The sequence below is a fragment of the Chrysemys picta genome, chromosome 4 (genome assembly GCF_011386835.1).
Source record: "Chrysemys picta bellii isolate R12L10 chromosome 4, ASM1138683v2, whole genome shotgun sequence".
Taxonomy (NCBI): Eukaryota; Metazoa; Chordata; order Testudines; family Emydidae; genus Chrysemys; species Chrysemys picta.
The window spans coordinates 47144763-47164611 of record NC_088794.1 but is presented as its reverse complement, the minus strand read 5'-3'; the positions used below and the strand labels follow the sequence as shown (position 1 = coordinate 47164611).

Below are 19849 nucleotides of genomic sequence, written 5' to 3'. Positions count from 1 at the left end.
TCAATCCTCCTTTCTGCAGTAATTGTGATAGCCAGTATTGTCAAATTTTTCTGAATAATATGTACTAGCAGTTATCTAATCAGTTATCAAAATGAAAATACACCAGAGGAATTAAGCTCAGTTTGCTGAATGGCCTTCAGAGTCTTGGTGCACTGCAAACAAATTTCACCACATGCATTAGAGATAATCTTTCAACTTGGCAGATATTAAAAGAAACTGCTAAGATAAGGTTTTCAGCAAGCAAGGCAGGTGCTAAATAATGACCTATTAATACTCACAAGCCAAAATGTATGATACCACTTTTCTTTAAGTTTTCAGCATATAAACAAGACTTTGGGAACAATGGCATATTTTTTTTAATATATACAAGTGGCAAAATTCAAGCTGATGGAATCAAAAAGTTGGAAAATAGTGATGACAGTGCTCAACACTGCAGCAGTTTAAAAAAAGAAGACTCTTGTGGCAGCAGCTACAGGACCTTCGTATCACTGTTAGAAGCCATTCCATCAAACTCTGATTTTTTGTTGTTGGAAATGGTTCTCAAAGTATTCTATATCAGTGAACTCAGGGCTGAAAAAGTAATCTTTAAATTGTACTAACCTGACCATTAGCCATTACCAAGTTGCAGAGAGGGTGAAGACAAAGTGAAGAGACAAAACAGACTACATGACAGATGACTAGATCTCAGAGGATAGTTCCCTAGTCCAAGTAAATGTGGTTTTTATCGTCACCAGGTGAGAAATTCTGGCCATACTGCAGTCAATGAGAGCTTTGCCGTTGACTCCAACAGGACTAGGATTTCACCCTGAATGTGTATCATTCTACTGGCCTCATTAATATTTAGAAATCAATGGAACACATTTATTAGCATAGAGGGATGGTGGAGGAATTGTTCTTAAGTGGTAACTATAGAATTTTCTACCTTTGCTATTTTGATATATATTTGAAACTTTTATTAATATAGATTTTCCTCTGCATCTAAAGACTGTCAGAAATTATGTACTACTGATAAAGGCTATGAAATTAGTGAAAGTAAGATGTTCAGAAAGAACATGATACAACAAAAGAAATAAATGGATTTGCCTATAAAAAGGCCAGTAAATAAATATTATTAGAAGCCTGCAAACCTGACACTTTTGCCTCACAATGTGATCAATTTTCTTTTTCTCTGTCAGCACATGGTCAATTTGTTACCTGGCAGGAGCTGAAAAATGTACACACTCCTGAATCCTAATTAACTTTTGAATATTGCAAATTCAGAATATTTATTCCAGCCAGTAAACATGGCACTGAGAGTGATTTTCACTGTATCCCAAATACTGGTAGTTTAGAATATCTGCTAGACTATGTTGCTAAGAGACACTGGCTGGCTGCTTATGCACTTTCATGTTCTTGATAAGCAGTTAAGGAAATCTGTAAGACTGGGCATTGTTTCAAGTTTCTGTGTAGAAAGGAATAATACATTTTCAAGTATGGAAGTGTTCAGTTAATCCTGCTTTCCATATGCCCTGCCAGTTCTAGATATAGGAAAACTAACAAAATTTAGGAGATCATAGTATTATTATTCTCCATTAAGTATTTAAGAGTAATTTTTCAAAACTAATTTACAGCATATGAGACATATTTTATGGGGATACATTTTCAGCCCGGTTTGTGGGAATTTAGACATGCAAATCCTATTTTATATTCCTTTTTGGGGGGGTTGTTATACCTTAAATTTAAACTAGTTCGGTCTAACTAGTATTACTGGAAATGTAAGTCTAGTATTAATTAAACAGGCTTTCCTGGACTGATTTGCCAGTGTACTTCAATTCTGACCCAGAGTGATAACTTCTGTGAGTGAAAGGGCCATTTGTTTTCCTTGCCCATTCAATCACTGGATGCTCTGCTGAGGGTGCCAAGATGGGCTTATTACTCTATTGCTTTTTGTTATTTGTATAACTAATTTCAGAGAGACCATTCAATTCCCTCACATAGTACCCAATTTTAATCAATACCAATTTAGGCAAAATTAGAACCAATGTCTTAGAACTGAAAGGCTCTGTAATTCATTACCATTTCAAATTGTGTTCCTTTTCTCATGAACCAAAGTGACAATGATATACTCTTATATTCAGACCTCCAATGGGAATTAAAGGAAATAACCTGTAATAAGAGCTCTTTGAAAGATGTATGCATTTGAGAACACAGAATATAGTTTTCATGGGTGTGTCACCTTCTGAGTTTGGAAGCTTTTAATCTCTCTGTTAGTTTTATCAAATATGTATAGTTTTGAATGGTCAAAACACTTCTGAAGAGTTACTGATTGTGACCCAAGGAGCCTCTTAAATACCAATTGGCAGAGGGCACACCATACCATAGCTCTTATCAGGCCTGACACACTCATTGCCCCCAACTCACTGTTGTCATAATCTGTATCTAAAAGTTACCATGTAAGATGATGTCATATGCAAATTGGTCACATGCTGGTCCTCAATATTATTGTGTGATGTACATACTGGCAGTGTATAAAGAATTATAGACGTGTGATAGAAATTTGTTCCTAAAATGTGTTTGGTAGGTAGTGCCTGAGCCCAGCCCATCTTAGACAAAGGAACATTGTTTCGCCCAGCTTGACAATGTCTCCAATGTAAATTAACCAAGGTGAGATCAAAGACAATGAAAAAGGCATTTACGTGTAAGGTAAACAAAGTCATCAGGTGAGCAACTGGCAGAAGATGACCACTTAACAATCACGACAGGGGATTGTGGCTGCGCCACCAGGACGCCTTCCTGCCTCTTGAAACAAGATCAATGAACTTTGGGAAGATATAAGCAGAAGCAAAAAGCCATTTCGTGATCCATCATAGGACAGAGACAAAGGGCCAGTGCTCTTGTAATCTGAGAAAGTTGAATCCTTCAACCAAGGGGGATGAAGTGTCTGGGAACTGACTCTAGATGAGGAACCTGCTTAAACAGAGATTTAAAAGTTTTAGTCACTACAAAGCATGTTTTGTTTTGTTTTACTTGTAACCATCTCTGTGCCTTCTATTCTTACTTACTATCACTTAAATATCTGTTTTTTGTTAATAAACTTGTTCTTGTTTATTATGAAACCATCTCAGTGCTGTATATTAAACTGAAGGGTAAAATCCTCAGCCAAACTACCAGACTGGTGTGTGTGTTCAGTCTCTTTGGAGGCAATGACCATAATAACTTCTGTGAGGGACCAGTGATGCTCTGGACACTACAAGGAGGATGGTTTTGGAGAGACTTGGGACTGGAAAGGCTGTTGGAGTAACCAGGCTGGTGGAAGCCAGGCTGAGGCCATTGTGCTGTGAGCAGGCTGCTGATGTCAGGGCTCTGAGCCAAAGCTGAACAGCACAGAAGCACCCAGTATTAAAGGCAGGCAGTGACACAACCCATTATTTGTCTGGGTGATCCCCCAAAGCATCCCACTGGTACACTCAGGTAAATATCACAAAATATATTCTACATGAAACTGACAATGAAAATGGCATTTACGTGTAAGGTAAAGTCATCAGGTGAGCAATTGGCAGAAGATGACCACTTAACAATCAAGACAGGCTTATTCAGTATTTCCTTTCCATGCATTACTAATTACTAAAATATTTTTTACCAATATTAATCTTAATTTCCAGGTACATTCTCTTCCTTTTACCTCATCTATTTGTGATACTTATTGCTGTAATAACAAACACCCTTATTTCCTTCTGACTCTGCTGCTACCCAAACTATACTTGTTACGTGCATAAAACAGAAGATACGATTTCTGGAGATGTCAGTCCTGCACAAATCTAGATACTGATTTCAATTAGCAGTTTCACTATTGGTATTTCAAGCCATAAATAACATAGAATCAGTCTGCCAGGGGAATCATTTCAATCCCTTTATCTAGTCCTGGCAATGTAAATTAGGGAGTTTGGAATTTCTGACCATCCCAAAATATAATCTTGAAGGATGGATGGCAGGGCTTCTCACTGAAGGCCTGTGCCTCTGGAATACTCTATCAATATACATGAAAATGTATAAATATGGCACTTTTCCAGGTATGGCTCAATATGCTTCAGTATTTTTAATTAATTTTACAATTTGATGGGTGCTACTTTTATGTCTGAAAGAAGGAAATAAGGATGTTTGTTATTTCTGCATCCACGCTAGTATATATAAAATAAATTTTTTATTTATTTATTTAAGTATTGGGCCAGACTGCCCTTTATTTTTATTTTTTTGGGGGGGGAGGGTGGGGGTGGGGAGAGAAGTTTATTAGTTATTTCATTAGGTGCCCAGAGACCATTGGACAAAGGGCACACACTAAATAAAAATGATTATCTTACCTGCACTGCAATTTGCGTTCCATTGGATGTAGCCAACAATGTAACAGGCCTGGTTTCTGTAGTCACTAAGTGATGCCCATGTTGCTGATGTCCCATTTCTGATGGGGCACTATGGAATGCTAAATCTTGAGCCACTATAGCAACCTTTAAGGCAAAAGAAAAAATCAAAACTAACTGATATTTAAAATCTGTTTCAATAATCTCAGTTGAATGTTAACTTCAGGGCCTACGTAGGACAATTCACTATTCTAACTTGATTCAGCAAAGCAATCTAAGAGACAGACAAATATGATCAACTTTTTTATAAACCAACACCACCATCATCATGTTCATGCTCTTCTTCAATCTTATCTGTCGTGACCTCTGAAAAGATTAATATCCTCAAGGAGCAAAACTCAGAATTAAGGGAGATGCTATGAGCTAATCATCAGATGTTACCTCTTTCAGTCCTGAGAAATACAAGACTGAATTCACATTTAAATTTAAATCTCTCCTTTGGCAACCTAATAAGATACCACAGAAAAGCTCAAATGCTTTTATATTTTCAAAATTTAAATAGAGAAGACTGCATTATTTGCACATAGGTTTAGTATATTTGCTTAATTTGTGATTATTAGATCCCTAATTCTATAATAATTAATAAATATTCTCATTTGCAAGCACACCTTTAAAACAGATATAATAGGGGATCGTTTTACAACATTTGAATACATTCTGAAAAACAGGGATTAGGGAATTTCATAACTAAATTTCTATACATCTTTCTGAAAAAAAAAAATCTAATGTTTTGCAGATTAAAGGCAAAAAAGTACAGCAAAATTTGCCAAAAACCAAGTACTTTTTTACTCTGCTTAAGGAAATGTTGTCCCTTAATGGGATTTGCAGGAGACTAAGAGCCAGGACTAGTTCTGGATTCTATTCCCAGCTTTGTCATGGGTTTGCAGTATGACTTGGGCATGTCACAACCTTTCTGTGCCTTATTTTACCCATCTGTAAATTGGTTCTCTCATCACTATTCACAGGTTGTTTTGAGGTTCAACTAATTAATGTATATAACTCTGAGATCCTTTCATGTAAGGCAGTGGAGAACAATGCATTAACATGTTATTATGAGAGGAATGATATAGTCATGTATGGAAAGCTTTGCTCTAATCAGATATGTTTGTGTGAAGCAGATAATACTTCAAGTGTCTTTGTGTATATATTTAAAAATATCTTAGAAAAAAAGACACAGGTATGCAGAAAAATATTTTACCTGCTGTCCTTCAGTGCCCTCTGCAGTTACCATTGCAACAGAATGTGTTCCTGCAGAAGAAATGACTGCATCATGGGCAGGGACTGTGATGGTGGTGCCATCTTGTGTTACCATAGTAATAGTATTTCCAATGGCCTGCATGTCAGCCTGAGAGATGTTGACCTGAAACACAATGTAATTTTTGAATTAAAACAAGTTTATTTTAATTGCTGATTGAATCTTAAATGAGTTTTAACTTTGGGTCATATGGCAATGTGTTTTTCAGACAACAATCCAAGATTTGTAAATGTTTCCAAATAAGAGTTTAAATAAAGACAACACAAACTTAAAATACAACAGTTTTTAAAAATATGCTTCTGCCATTTGGTAGCACAATTTCGTTGTCAATGAACAACAAGCCAGAACTATCCTTGAGAAGACAGTCGATTCTCAGTAGCATTGAAGAATTTACTTTATCCAGTCATCACATTTAAGCTAAACTGGCTATAGACTCTAAAAGCCACCACCACTCTTCCTGCTTTGCTTGTTCCTGCATTTCCTCCAAACCACTTTTCTTCCACAAGCCGTCTTGGACAAAAAGAGTCACCATCCCAGCTCTTTTACTGGTTGGAATCCATTATCCCACAATCTTTCAGACGTTTCCTAATTCATAACGCACGTTTACAGAAATAAAACTAAACTGATAGGTAACAGCAGCATGTATCCTCTTTCAGTCAGAGAACTGCTTAGTAGTTCTGTTTTAATTAGATCATGTCCAAATTAACATCAGACATTTAGACTGTCCATAGAAGTGTCTTGCATGAGGAACAGTATAACTAAAAGTTTCACTAAAAGTGTTGGAGATGTGAACTCAACATGCCATTTTACATTTGTTTTGTCTTAACAGAAGTGTCAAACACACCTGCATTTTCATTTGGCTTAGAACATGCTGATAAAATATCATTGTAATTTTTCTTAAGAATTCAAAGACATAAGTATTTATTTTATGTTTTCAGTCTAATATGCATTACCAAACAGAAAAGAAATCCAAAAACGAAAGTCAAGTTGAGGTATAAGAACAAGTGCAAAGAATTTCTGTGTTAAGGCTGCCACACTCATTCACCTTTGGGCAGGACTGGCTCCAGGGTTTTTGCCGCCCAAGAGGCGGGGGAAAAAAAAAAAGCCGCGATCGCAATCGCGATTGGCAGTGCTCCAACAGCAGCTCCACCACGCCGCTTTCTTCTTTGGCGGGAATTCGGCTGCAGATGCTTCCCTCCAAGAAGGACCCGCCACCGAATTGCCGCCGACCAGCCCGATGTGCTGCCCCTTCCCCTTGGCTGCCCCAAGCACCTGCTTGCTGGGCTGGAGCTGGCCCTGCCTTTGGGCTCCAGAGACGATCCTGGCAATTACAGGCCAGTGAGCCTAATTTCAGTACCAGGCAACTTGGTTCAAACTATAGTAAAGAACAGAATTATCAGACATATAGATAAACACAACACGTTGGGGAAGAGTCAATACAGCTTTTGTAAAGCGAAACTGTGCCTCACAAGTCTATTAGAATTGTTTGAGGGAGTCAACAAGCATGTGGATAAGAGTGATCTGGTCAATATAGTATACTTGGACTTTCAGAAAGCCTTTGATAAGGTCTCTCACCAAAGGCTCTTAAACAAAGTAAGCAGTCCTGGTATAAGAGGAAAGATCCCCAGTAACTGGTTAAAAGACAGGAAACAAAGGATAGGAATAAATGGTCAGTTTTCACAATGGAGAGAGAGAGGTAAATAGTGGGATCCCCAAAGATCTGTACTGGGACCTGAGCTGTTCAACAGATTCATAAATGATCTGGAAAAAGGGATGAACAGTGAGATGGCAAAATTTCCAGATGATACAAAGTTATTCAAGGTAGTTAAGTCCAAAGCTGACTGAGAAGAATTGCAAAGAGATCTCACTGAACAGGGTGATTGGGCAACAAAATGGCAGATGAAATAGAATGTTGATAAATGCAAAGTATTGCACACTAGAAAACGTAATCCCAACTATACATACAAAATGATGGGTTCTAAATTAGCTGTTACCACGCAAGAAAGAGATCTTGGGGTCACTGTGGAGGGGAGGGATAGCTCAGTGGTTTGAGCATTGGCCTGCTAAACCCAGGATTGTGAGTTCAAGTCTTGAGGGGGCCACTTGGGGATCTGGGGCAAAATCAGTACTTGGTCCTGCTAGTGAAGGCAGGGGGCTGGACTCGATGACCTTTCAAGGTCTCTACCAGTTCTAGGAGATGGGATATCTCCATTAATTATTTTTTTTAAATTAATGGATAGTTCTCCGAAGACATCTGCTCAACATGCAGTGGCAGTCAAAAAAGAGAACAGAGTGTTAGGAACCATTAGGAAGGGGATAGATAAGAAGAGAGAAAATATCATAATGCTACTATATAAATCCATGAGACACCCAAACCTTGAATACTTTGTGCAGCTCTGGTTGCCCCATCTCGAAAAGGATATATTAGAATTGGAAAAGGAACAACAAAAATGATTGGGGTATGGAACAGCTTCCATATGAGGAGAGATTAAAAAGACTGGGACTATTCACCTTAGGAAAAGAGATGACTAAGAGTGGATATGATAGAGGTCTATAAAATCTTGAATGGTATGGAGAAAGTGAATAGGGAAATGATTTTTTTACCCCTTCACAGAACACAGAAACTAACGGTCACCTGGTGCAAATAATAGACAGCAGGTTTAAAACAGATGTAAGGAAGCACTTCTTCAAACAACGCACATTCAACCTGTGGAATTTGTTGCTATGGGATGTTGTGAAGGCCAAAAAGGCTTTGTATTCATACTCTGCTCAGAACAAACAAAGGCCTAACCTATGTATTCCAGAGGAAGCCCATTCTTAAACTTATTTTTATTCTGACCCAGATGTGAAACCTGGCCCTAATACATACAAACATCCATTATTCAGGGATTTTAACTCTAACGTAAGTAGGCATAATGGAATATCTGAAGATAAATAATAGCTTTAATTCTGAATATCTTCCTGTTAGCAAATTCTTTACCATGGTGAATACTTACATGCTGGGTCCCATCCTGGGAAATTAATGCAACTTGTTGACCAAGCCCTGACTGAGTAACTGTAGCAACTTGTGCGGAAACGACATCCTCCCCATCTACACCTGTGACATAGGTTATCTGGGAGCCTTTTAGGACATCTTCACCTTGACCTATTTCATAAAAGGAAGGCAGAAGGATATGTTACATACTGCAAATACTAATGGTAATAAGAGTAAAGCTAAAAAGAAAAAAGCAACTTTCTGGATAAAAAGTTTTAAATTTTGGGTTGTAAAGAGGGGAGGGGACGAGAGAGAGAGAGAGAGAGAGAGAAGGAAATGGAAACTGCTATTGAAATCAAATAAAAATGCCCCAAATGACTGTTTTACTAAGTCTGGGACATATTTTTTAAATGGAGAATAATGCATATAAATCCTGTGCATTGAAAAGAAAATAGACATTTTGGTATTCAAGGCATATTTACATAGTTTATAAGCAAAGATAATATTAAAAAGGGTGACAAACAATACTGTGATTCATTTAATTAAACATTAACTTTTACATACTAAGGTTTGATGTAATCACAATCAGCAGCTCATTAAAAGAATTATTCATTAACGAACACACTGAACCGCAGAGGAGTAGAGTGGCATCATTGTGTGAGGACTGATAGAACAGTATATTATCTTAATAAATGTTTAACCTTGGCAAATAGAAATCTTCCATTCTAATCTTTGCTTTGTAAGTAGCAATCAGAATGCGGCAATTTACTTAAGAGGGGTTTCACTGCAGTCTCCCATATACAAATAGTAAAATTGCTTTTCCAGTCAGGATAGATCACTTATTTACATCTACCCTATATCCAACCCCAACACCAGCTAAAATAAGAATGTAAAAAATGCTTGTTTTCTTGCAATAAGAAAATGCATTTTTTCATACTGCAATCAGTCTGACTTTTTACTCTGACTGGATTTAGTCTCTAAAGTACCATAAAGACCGTTTTCTACATAGTGCTCCTACATACAGAAAAACTGCTTGCCAACAGTAAATGGACATCTTGTATGGGCTGTGCTGGGGGCAGATCCATAGAGCATAGCACTGTGGGCATTCTCAACAGCCCCACTACCCCCAGGGCAGCCCAGAAAGGCTGTTGTAAAGGCCACTTTGGTTCCAGAAGTAGCTCAAAATCAGGAGGGTGCAAAGATAGTGTGAAGCCACTTTTTTCCCTCCCTTCTCCAGGACTGCGCCTTTAAGATCAGAGCACAGACTCTCACGCATGGTGTTTTATATACTTAGAAGAATCCTTTAGGATGTAATATAAACATTTTGTCTATTTTCGGGCCTGCTTCAATATGATATTCATAGACGGTGTGATCTAGTGGTTAGAGCACAGGAAGGCTGTTTCTCTGTTTTATTCTCAGCTTTGCCACTGACTTGTTTTATGACCAAGTCACTTACTCTCTCAGTGCCTGATTACTCATCTAGAAGATGGATATAGTAATATCTACCTATTGTGCCTCACACGGCTATTTTGAGGTTTACTTAGTGTTTGTAAAGCACTTTAGTACTCTCAGATAAAAGGTGCTAGTTAGTGCAAAGTATTACTGAAGAAAATATCACACCTGTCTTTTAATTCCCCTGACTCTGTGGAATACTGATAGTCATAAGTGTGTGCTGGATGCAATCTTTTATTTTGCTACTATGGGAGGAAGATCAGAGACTGGGAATACCAAACACAAACCTGGAGGCGGCTCAAAGAAAGCTTCCTGCTCTTCTTCAATTGGCTCTGTGTCGTTGTGCGCTGTCCGCTTGTGCATAGCAAGTGTGGAAATCTGCTTGTATGTTTTCCCACAGTGATTGCAGTTGTATGGTTTGGAATGAGTATGTACAACATGATGTTTGTATAAACTGGAATATTCTGTGAAACGTTTGTCACAGCCAGGAACTGTGCAGACATAGGGCTTCTCACCTACAGGGAAAGACAAAAGGGATGAAGAAAATTATAACCAGGATATGCAGGAAAACCCTGACAATAAATATCCTGCCACTTACACAGACATTTAATGACACAGTTTTACTACCACCCAGATCAGTCATGCGTTCTCCAACTTCCTTTCCTAACGCAGCAATGGCCACAATGCAATGCATGGCTGTCCTCTTTAATACCGATGTGCTGCTACAATAGGCTGGCCCTACCGTGCTGTCTGAGGAGACTATTCAGATCAAGAAGGACCATGCATGCTGGATCTCCTAATTTTCATGTGCCAGATATTCATACTAAAGATGAGAGAAGCTGCAATCTGCTCCACTATCTGAAAATAGCACGTGGCTCTCCAAGCTCCTGGCAAGATGCCAATATAGCCCTCACTTTGCCACAGTATTCACAATTCTGCCCTAACTCTTTACATTAGCTGCCCCTCTGACTTCATACAAAGTTCTGCACTTATCCTCCTTCAAAGATGAAATGTGTTATTTGGTCTGGTAAGTTAGAGTCCCAAACCTCAGTCTCTTTAGCTCTATAGGAATTTTATGGGATTTATATATATATAAAAATGATTAAAGCTAAATAGAAGTGACATTCTTCACTTAAAATCAATATAACACACACTCAAACCCAAAAATCAGTTCAAGAGGTATACAAAATCTTCAACTCCAGGAGATTTATTCATCCCTGCTAACAATGAAAAAGAGGAGGATACAAAAAATCATGGCTACAGGTCTGTAGGACCCTGCACATGGATGCAGTGTTACTTCTGCTAATTCAGCCTAGCAGTTAGACCAGGTGGATCCTGTTAGGTCCAGAAGAGGAGGTTATTCACCTGTGCAATAACTGACGTTCTTCGAGATGAGTGCTCCACTCCAGGTGTTGGTGCGCCCCTGCGCCTTTGCTGGGAGTTTTTTACAGCAGTACTCACACGGTCCCGCACATGCGCGGTGCCAGGGCCGGTGCTACCAATACGGCAAAGTAGGCGGTTGCCCAGGGCGCCAAGATTTGGGGGCACCAAAAAACGGTGCCTCCAATTTTTTTTTTTTTACAGCATTCCCAGGCTGGGCTGCTGGCGGCGCGCTGACATGTGCGGCTCAGACTCCCTCTCCCAGCGCAGTGGCCACTCCACTTCTCCCACCTCCCAGGCTTGCGGCACCAATCAGCTGTTTGGCGCTGCAAGCCTGCGAGGAGAGGAGAATTAGAGCAGGGGCGGCATGCTCGGGGAGGAGGCGGAGCAGAGGTGAGCTGGGGTGGGGAGCTGCTGCACAGCTCCCCGGGCTGGAGGGGTGGGGAGCTGCTGTGGGCGGGGGTGTGCTTCAGGACGGGGGGGGGGAGCTGCCGCAGGGCTCCCCACCCCAGTTCACCTCTGCTACGCCCCCTCCCCGAGCACGCCGTTGCTGCTCCACTTCTCGCGCCAATCAGCTCTTCGGTGCCACAAGCCTGGGAGGGAAGGAGAATTAGAGCAGGGGCAGCGTGCTCGGGGAGGAGGCGGAGCAGAGGTGAGCTGGGGTGGGGAGCTGCTGCACGGCTCCCCGGCGTTGGGGGAGCTGCCATGGTGGGGGCGTCTCAGGGTGGGGGGGAGGGAGCGGGGCGGGCGCAAGGTGGAAGTTTCGCCTAGGGTGCGAAACTTCCTTGCACTGGCCCTGGCGGTGCCTACCTCATGCGCCGACTGTCTCTCAATAGCATGCGCAGCCCGGGCTCCTCAGTTCCTTCTCTACAATGGAGACCGCTTCAAAGTAGAGAGGAGGAGGGTGGGTAGTGGAGCACCCAGGGACACTCATCTTGAACAACGTCAGTTACTGCACAGGTGAGTAACCTCCTCTTCTTCGAGAGATGTCTCTGTGGGTGCTCCACTCCAGGTGACTGAAAAGCAGCATCTCTTAAGGAAGTAGGGACTTCGGATCTGATATGAAAACTGTAGACAGCACACCTCAGCCCATTTGAATGTCGATCAGGGGACCCTGAGTAAGAGCATAATGTTAAGCAAAGGTATGCTCTGAAGCCCAGGTGGCGGCTTTGCAAATATCCGAGAGGGGAACGTTACGTAAGAATGCCAAGACGTTGACACAGATCTGGTGGAGTGTGCTCTAACAGAAGCTGGAGGTTTATCTTCTTTAGTTGGTAGCACAGGCGGATGCAGTCTGCTATCTAATTGGATATTCTCTGGGTAGAGATGGATTTGCCTCTGGATCGTTCTGCGATTGAAATGAAAAGTTTAGGGGAAGCCCTAAATGGCTTAGTCCTATCGAAATAAAAGGACAATGCTCTGCGCACGTCGAGTGCGTGCACTGCTGATTCAAAAGCGTTCGCATGCGGTTTAGGAAAGAAGACTGGTACAGTGATAGATTCATTGAGGTGGAAGGAGGAATGCACCTTTGGGAGAAATTTAGGATGTGTTCGGAGCGTCACTTTGTCCTTAAAAAATATAGTGTACAGTGGTTCAAACATAAGCGCTACAAGTTCTCCTATACATCTGGCAGATGTAATGGCAACTAAAAATGCAGTTTTCATGGATAGATGTAGGAGGCAGCATGTTGCAAGCGGCTCAAATGAATGGTGCATCACAGATATGAGGACCAAGTGCAGGTCCCAGGGTTGAGTGGGTGGTCTAATGTCCAGGTATAGCGTCTGGAGGCCCTTGAGGAACCGCGTTGTGATGGGGTGGGCAAAGTGAGTAGTGGCGCCGGTCTTATTGTGAACCGCCATAATTGCCATTAGATGTACCTTTATGGAGCTAAACGAGAGCCCAGATAGTCTAGCATTAGTGAAAGAGGGGCAGAAGCAGGAGCGGTTTACTTGGCGGAGCACCAGTGAATAAACCTAGTCCATTTATGGAGATAGCAGAACAAAATCCACATGTACCACCTATGTAATAGTACTCTTTGTACATGTTAAGAGCAGTCTAGTTCCTCATTAGAGAGCCATTGAGGAGCCATGCTTTGAGGCACAGCATTGTTACACTGGAGTGGTGTAGTTGACCCATGCATTGTGATAAAAGGTTCGGAAGGGGGGGAGGAAGTGGAATCGGCAGGCAAACTGACATCCTCTTTAAAAATAGGTACCATGCCTGTCTGGGCCACGTAGGGGTTATTAGTATGACCCTGGCCCTCTCCGCTCACCTTTTTTGCAATACCCTATGAAGAACTGGTATCAGGGGGAATGCGTATAGGAAACTGTCGTTCCATTTGATGATGAATGTGTCTCCCATTGAGTGCTTTCCTAGGCCCGCTCTGGAACAGAATTTCGGGCATTATTGTTGGTTACCGTTGCAAAAAAATCCAGTCGCGGGTAGCCCCATATTTTGAATATGTTGTATCGTTTATCTCCCATTCGTGATCTACGGGAAAAGATCTGCTGAGCTCATCATATCATTAATAAAATCCATGAGTTTCCCGTAATTTCTGTGATCATATTTGCCCAGTAGGGCCGCGTAGTTTGCGACTCTAAATTGTAGCGTATATGATGCATAAACTTTGCTGCCGCGTAGGTCCATTCTTTTGCTGTCCTTGTCAGAGAGAGTGGACAGGAAATGCTGCTGTTTGTTCAATTGGTTGGCTGTTTCTACTACCAGTGAATTTGGTGCTGAGTGCATGAAAAGGAATTCTGAGTCCCTGGAGGGGACATAGTATTTCCGGTCTGCTCTTTTGCAGGTAGGGGGTATGGTGGCTGGGGTTTGCCCGATATTCTTGACAGGTCCATAATGGCTCCATTAATGGGTAGGGCGATCTTAGAGGAGGTTGATCAGCTCATGCTGAGTCTCCAATACCTCCTCTAGAATGATCTTGAGCTCATTAGCCATTCTTTTGAAGAGGTCCTGAAAATGAGTAAAATCATCTGCTGTTGTGGGGGGCGGGGGAGGGGCATAATAGCCTTGTCCAGTGAGGTGAACGAATTAGTATTATTTGGAGAGGATTCAGGTGCTTCCTCGTCTGCGTGCACCATTGCCGGTTGCTCCTGTCCATCCGTCGCCGAAGCGTGCACAGGTACAGGAGGAGATCTAGTGTTGCCTTTGCGTGGGCTGTGCTGGCTACTGTGGTGCCTGCTGTAGGACACCCATGAGTTCCAGTAATGCCATTGTCCGGGGAAGGGCATGGGTGGTCCCATCCACAGGTGTCCATACCAGGGTGGTAAGTCCCTGGAATATGAGGGCCTCCGTCTCCTTGGTCCCATGCTAGCAGAAGTGTGAAGGAGAGAGGAATTGTGTGGTGAAAAAACTCCCTCCACTTCATCGTCCTTATCACTAGAAAAGTGAGAGGGTACAGGGGACAGCTGTCGGTGCCGCGCCGACTTTTCCAGTGAGAGATCGGTACCAAGCAGTGGGGAATCTGGAGTTGGCGAAATTAGCAAATTGCGGGAATGAATAAATTGTAGTGCAGAGGTAGAAGGAGCTGGAATATATTGCGCTGGGTGCACCAGCAGTGCCGCAGTGTCGGCCAGTGCTGATTGGTGCGGCGCCGTATGCGGAGTAATAGGTGGTTGAGGTGTCGGTGCTGGGACTGCAACCGTCCTTGTGCGTGGCACGAGCAGGCTCAGCTGAGTTGGCACCGAGTCCTTTGCACTATAGCGGTGTGGTGCCATATTAGAAGAGGCAGGCAACTTTAAGCCCATAGCCTCGGCACCGGAGTGGTGCAGCAGCTGGGGTACAGACGGTGCTGGAGGTCCCCAGAGCATCGTATGCGCTGAACCGTGGAGTGGTGAGCACTGACGAAACAGACCTGGCCGGAGACCGTTTGGATGCCCGCTGGTCTCTGTGAGGTGATGAAGCTGGCCATTTTTTTTGTTTTCTTGTCCTTAGTGGACTTAGGAGGGCTGTATCTCGAGTAGGACTCCTGATCTGGGTCAGAGGCAGGTCTGAGGGACTTCATTAGAATTAACTTGAGCTTCAGGGCTCTATCCTTTCATGCCCTAGTCTTCAGTTTACTTAAGTGGGCACATTTTTGGGGGATGTGGGTCTCCCCCAAACAGAGAACACACTGACAATGACCATCAGAGATAGGGATGGCCTCTCTGCATGTAGTGCATCTCTTAAAACATAGTGAGCCAGTTATAGTATAAACCAGGGGTGGGCAAACTTTTTGGGCCGAGGGCCACATCTGGGTGGGGAAATTGTATGTAGGGTCGGGGCAGGGGGTTGGGGTGCGATGTGCAGGAAGGGGCTCAGGGCAAGGGATTGGGGCAGAGGAGGGGTGCGGGGTGTATGAAGGGGCTCAGGGAAGTGGGCAGAGGTGCAGGAGGGGTGCGGACTGCAGGAGGGGGCTCAGGGCAGGGGGTTGGGGTGCAGGGTGCGGCAGGGGGCTCAGGGCAGGGGGTTGATGCACAGGGGTGCAGCAAGAAGCTCAGGGCAGGGGGTTGGGATGCAGGAGGGGTGCAAGGTGCAGGCAGGGGGCTTAGGGCAGGGAGTTGGGGGGCGGGGTGCAGGAGGGGTTCTGGCTCCAGCCCAGTGCAGCTTACCTAAAGCAGCGCCGGGATGGCAGTGGTGCGCACCGGGGCCAGGGCAGGCTCCCTGCATGCCTGCCCTGTCCCCGGCCCCGCGCCGCTCCAGGAAGCGCTGCGGCCCCTGGGAGAGAGGGGGCAGAGGGCTCCGCGTACGCTGCCTTTGCCGCATCTCCAGGAACCTCCCCCGAAGCTCCCATTGGCCGCTGTTCCCCGTTCCCGGCAGGGCCGGCTCCAGGCACCAGCGTAGCAAGCTGGTGCTTGGGGTGGCACATGGAAGGGGGCGGCACATCCGGCTCTTCGGCGGCGGGTGCCTCTCGGCTTGAAGGACCTGCTGCCGAATTGCCGCCGAAGAATGAAGCTGCGGCGGTAGAGTTGCAGCATAAGTGCCACAGATTGCAATTGCGGCTTTTGGGGGTGGGGGAACTGCTTGGAATGGCAAAAACCTTGGAGCCGGCCCTGGTTCCTGGCCAATGGGAGCTGTGGGGGGCAGTGCTTGGAGGCAAGGGGAACGCACGGAGCCCTCTGCCCCCCCACCCGGGGGCCGCAGGGAAGTGGTGCCGGCCGCTTCTGAGAGCGGTGCCGGATCCAAAGCCCTGAGGGGCCGGATCCAAAGCCCTGAGGGGCCGGATCCGGCCCGCGAGCCATAGTTTGCCCACCTCTGGTATAAACTGTCTAACTAACTGACTGCAAAAACTGGGAAGGAATTTTTTTTTTTTTTTTGGAGATGAAGGGAGAAATGAAACTTGTCTGACTAAAAAAACTAGGTAAACTGCATAAACAACTATCTTAAGTGAAAAATAATTGAGTGAGACTGCTGAGCTCAGTCTCAGGCCGCGGACGGTAGAGAAGGAACTGAGGAGCCTGGGCCGCATGCACAGTATTGAGGCACAGTTGGTGCGTGAGAAAGAGGTAAACAGTGAGGTGGCAAAGTTTGCAGATGATACTAAACTGCTCAAGATAGTTAAGACCAAAGCAGACTGTGAAGAACTTCAAAAAGATCTCACAAAACTAAGTGATTGGGCAACAAAATGGCAAATGAAATTTAATGTGGATAAATGTAAAGTAATGCACATTGGAAAAAATAACCCCAACTATACATATAATATGATGGGGGCTAATTTAGCTACAACAAGTCAGGAAAAAGATCTTGGAGTCATCGTGGATAGTTCTCTGAAAATGTCCACGCAGTGTGCAGAGGCAGTCAAAAAAGCAAACAGGATGATAGGCATCATTGAAAAGGGGATAGAGAATAAGACGGAGAATATATTATTGCCCTTATATAAATCGATGGTACGCCCTCATCTCGAATACTGCATACAGATGTGGTCTCCTCATCTCAAAAAAGATATGCTGGCAGTAGAAAAGGTTCAGAAAAGGGCAACTAAAATGATTAAGGGTTTGGAACGGGTCCCATATGAGGAGAGATTAAAGAGGCTAGGACTCTTCAGCTTGGAAAAGAGGAGACTAAGGGGGGATACGATAGAGGTATATAAAATCATGAGAGATGTGGAGAAAGTGAATAAGGAAAAGTTATTTACTTATTCCCATAATACAAGAACTAGGGATCATCAAATGAAATTAATAGGCAGCAGGTTTAAAACAAATAAAAGGAAGTTCTTCTTCACGCAGCGCACAGTCAACTTGTGGAACTCCTTGCCTGAGGAGGTTGTGAAGGCTAGGACTATAACAGAGTTTAAAACAGAACTGGATAAATTCATGGTGGTTAAGTCCATTAATGGCTATTAGCCAGGACGGGGAAGGAATGGTGTCCCTATCCTCTGTCTGTCAGAGGGTGGAGATGGATGGCAGGAGAGAGATCACTTGATCATTGCCTGTTAGGTTCACTCCCTCTGGGGCACCTGGCATTGGCCACTGTCAGTAGACAGGATACTGGGCTAGATGGACCTTTGGTCTGACCCGGTACGGCCTTTCTTATGTTTCTTATGTGAGGCAAGCACCTCGCGTGCATGGCCCATGCGAGTACTGCTGTAAAAACCTGAGTGAAGGCGCAGGGATGCACCAACAGGGATATCTCTCGAAGAGCAGCAGCAGATGTTGATTCTTTCCGCAAGGGAGGGGGAAATAAGAGCAGGGAGAGAGTGGTCCAAGAGAGAAAAACTCCAGGAACAGCCAACAACAGACTGAAGTTTGTGCTTTACATTACTTAGCAATAAAGGCGAACCTCAGGGACTAAGGGTTTGATCCAAAGCCCTTTGGAAGCCCTGGCTGGGATGATTTAGTTGGGGATTGGTCCTGCTTTGAGCAGGGGGTTGGACTAGATGGCTTCCTGAGGTCTCTTCCAACCTTGATATTCTATGATTCTATGGAAATCTTTCCACTGTCTTCAAATGGCTTTGGGTTAGGACCTAGATACAACTGTATTGAGAGCAGGATGAGAAAAATCACACCTCCTCTTGAGCAGAAGTTTGGTCATTTGGTGTGGTCTTCTGGGGCAAACCAGTCTATCACAGGGGTCCCCCATTGATGGAATAATGGCTCCATGATAGACCCTACAGTGACCATTTGTGGGTGGTCAAAGGGGAGAAAAGGGTTAAATAAAATAACAAAAACCATGACACATCACTATAAGAAACTTTCTATCCCAGTTCTGATGTGTAGCAATAATCGGTCCACCAAGGAGAAAATCACAGCAGCTAAAAAAGCAAATTGCTCTTCAAACAAAATGTCACTCACGTACCTGTATGTATTCTCACATGGTTCTTGTAATTGGTTGCACTGGCAAATGCTCTCCCACATCCTGGTTCTGTACAGTAATAGGGTCTTTCACCAGTATGTGTCCTGATGTGAACTTTTCTAATATTGGATGTTGTGAACGACCTTCCACAGCCTTCAAAGGGACATTTGAATGGTCTTTCACCTGGAACAAATATAGAAATGTATATAGGTAAAGTTATAAACCACTACAAAAATAAGTAACTGGATTTAGATTAAATTTAGGATTCTAAAGTGCCTGATTAATGATTTCTCATATGTCAGATTTTAGCCCAGTCTTACTGTGAAGGAAAACCTCACACAGAAAACATTTCAAGACAGATCATCTGGTGCAAGAAAAGAATGGTTACTTCCCCTCCAGTAACTGTGGTTTTTCAAGACACTAATCAGTGTGGATCCCGCTGTTGGTTCACATGTGCCTTATGCATGCAGAGCTGGAATTTCTTTGAATAACGGTGTCCTTTGGGACAATGCATATACCCTGTGCTGCTTCATGTTCCCATACAAGGGCATAAAGGGCAGGAGAGCCATCAGCCTCTATCAGTTCCCTCACAATTCAAAGCCCATGTTGCTGAGGACTCTGAAAACCAGGGATGTAAGATAAGTTATGGGATCCACATGGACAACAACATCTCAAAGAGCCACAATTACTGTAGGTATTCTTTTTAGAGACTGTCAGTGTCCTCTCTGGATGGTGGGAATGAGGCATTCCAGTTATATCAGTCAAACAATGACTGTAGCACTGCCTCCTGAACTTGGCATCTGCCCTGGCTGCTATGTCAATGCAATAATGTTTAACAAAACAACCCAGTGGGTTACTCCACATTGCAGCCATACAGATCTCAGAGACTGGAATGTTCCTGAAGCAGGTGGTAGATTCAGCCTATGCCCTAGTGCAGTAGTTCTCAACCAGGGGTCCGCGGCCCCCAAGGGGGCCTCAAGCAGGTTTCAGGGGGGCCTCCAAGCAGGGCCAGCATTAGACTTGCTGGGGCCCAGGGCAGAAAGCTGAAGTCCCACTGCATGGGGCTGAAGTCCCTGAGCCCCGCCACCCAGGGTTAAAGCTGAAGCCTGA

The 19849-nt window shown here is 43.6% G+C and overlaps 1 protein-coding gene across 4 annotated transcripts in view; it reads right to left on the bottom strand.

Moving 5' to 3' along the window:
- The window catches only part of ZNF143 (zinc finger protein 143), a 64743-nt gene that overhangs the window by 863 nt on the left and 44031 nt on the right, over positions 1 to 19849 (bottom strand). For 3 of the 4 annotated variants that reach the window (XM_005291695.5, XM_042858862.2, XM_042858863.2), the window contains 5 exons: positions 18743 to 18922; positions 10363 to 10590; positions 8646 to 8794; positions 5593 to 5754; positions 4338 to 4481 (listed from right to left, as the gene is read on the bottom strand). In XM_005291695.5, the coding sequence (XP_005291752.1) occupies positions 4338 to 4481; positions 5593 to 5754; positions 8646 to 8794; positions 10363 to 10590; positions 18743 to 18922 (863 nt within the window). Of the gene's footprint in view, positions 1 to 2675; positions 2947 to 4337; positions 4482 to 5592; positions 5755 to 8645; positions 8795 to 10362; positions 10591 to 18742; positions 18923 to 19849 lie in introns of all 4 variants that reach the window. The other variant, XR_508191.4, reaches the window with a different exon arrangement.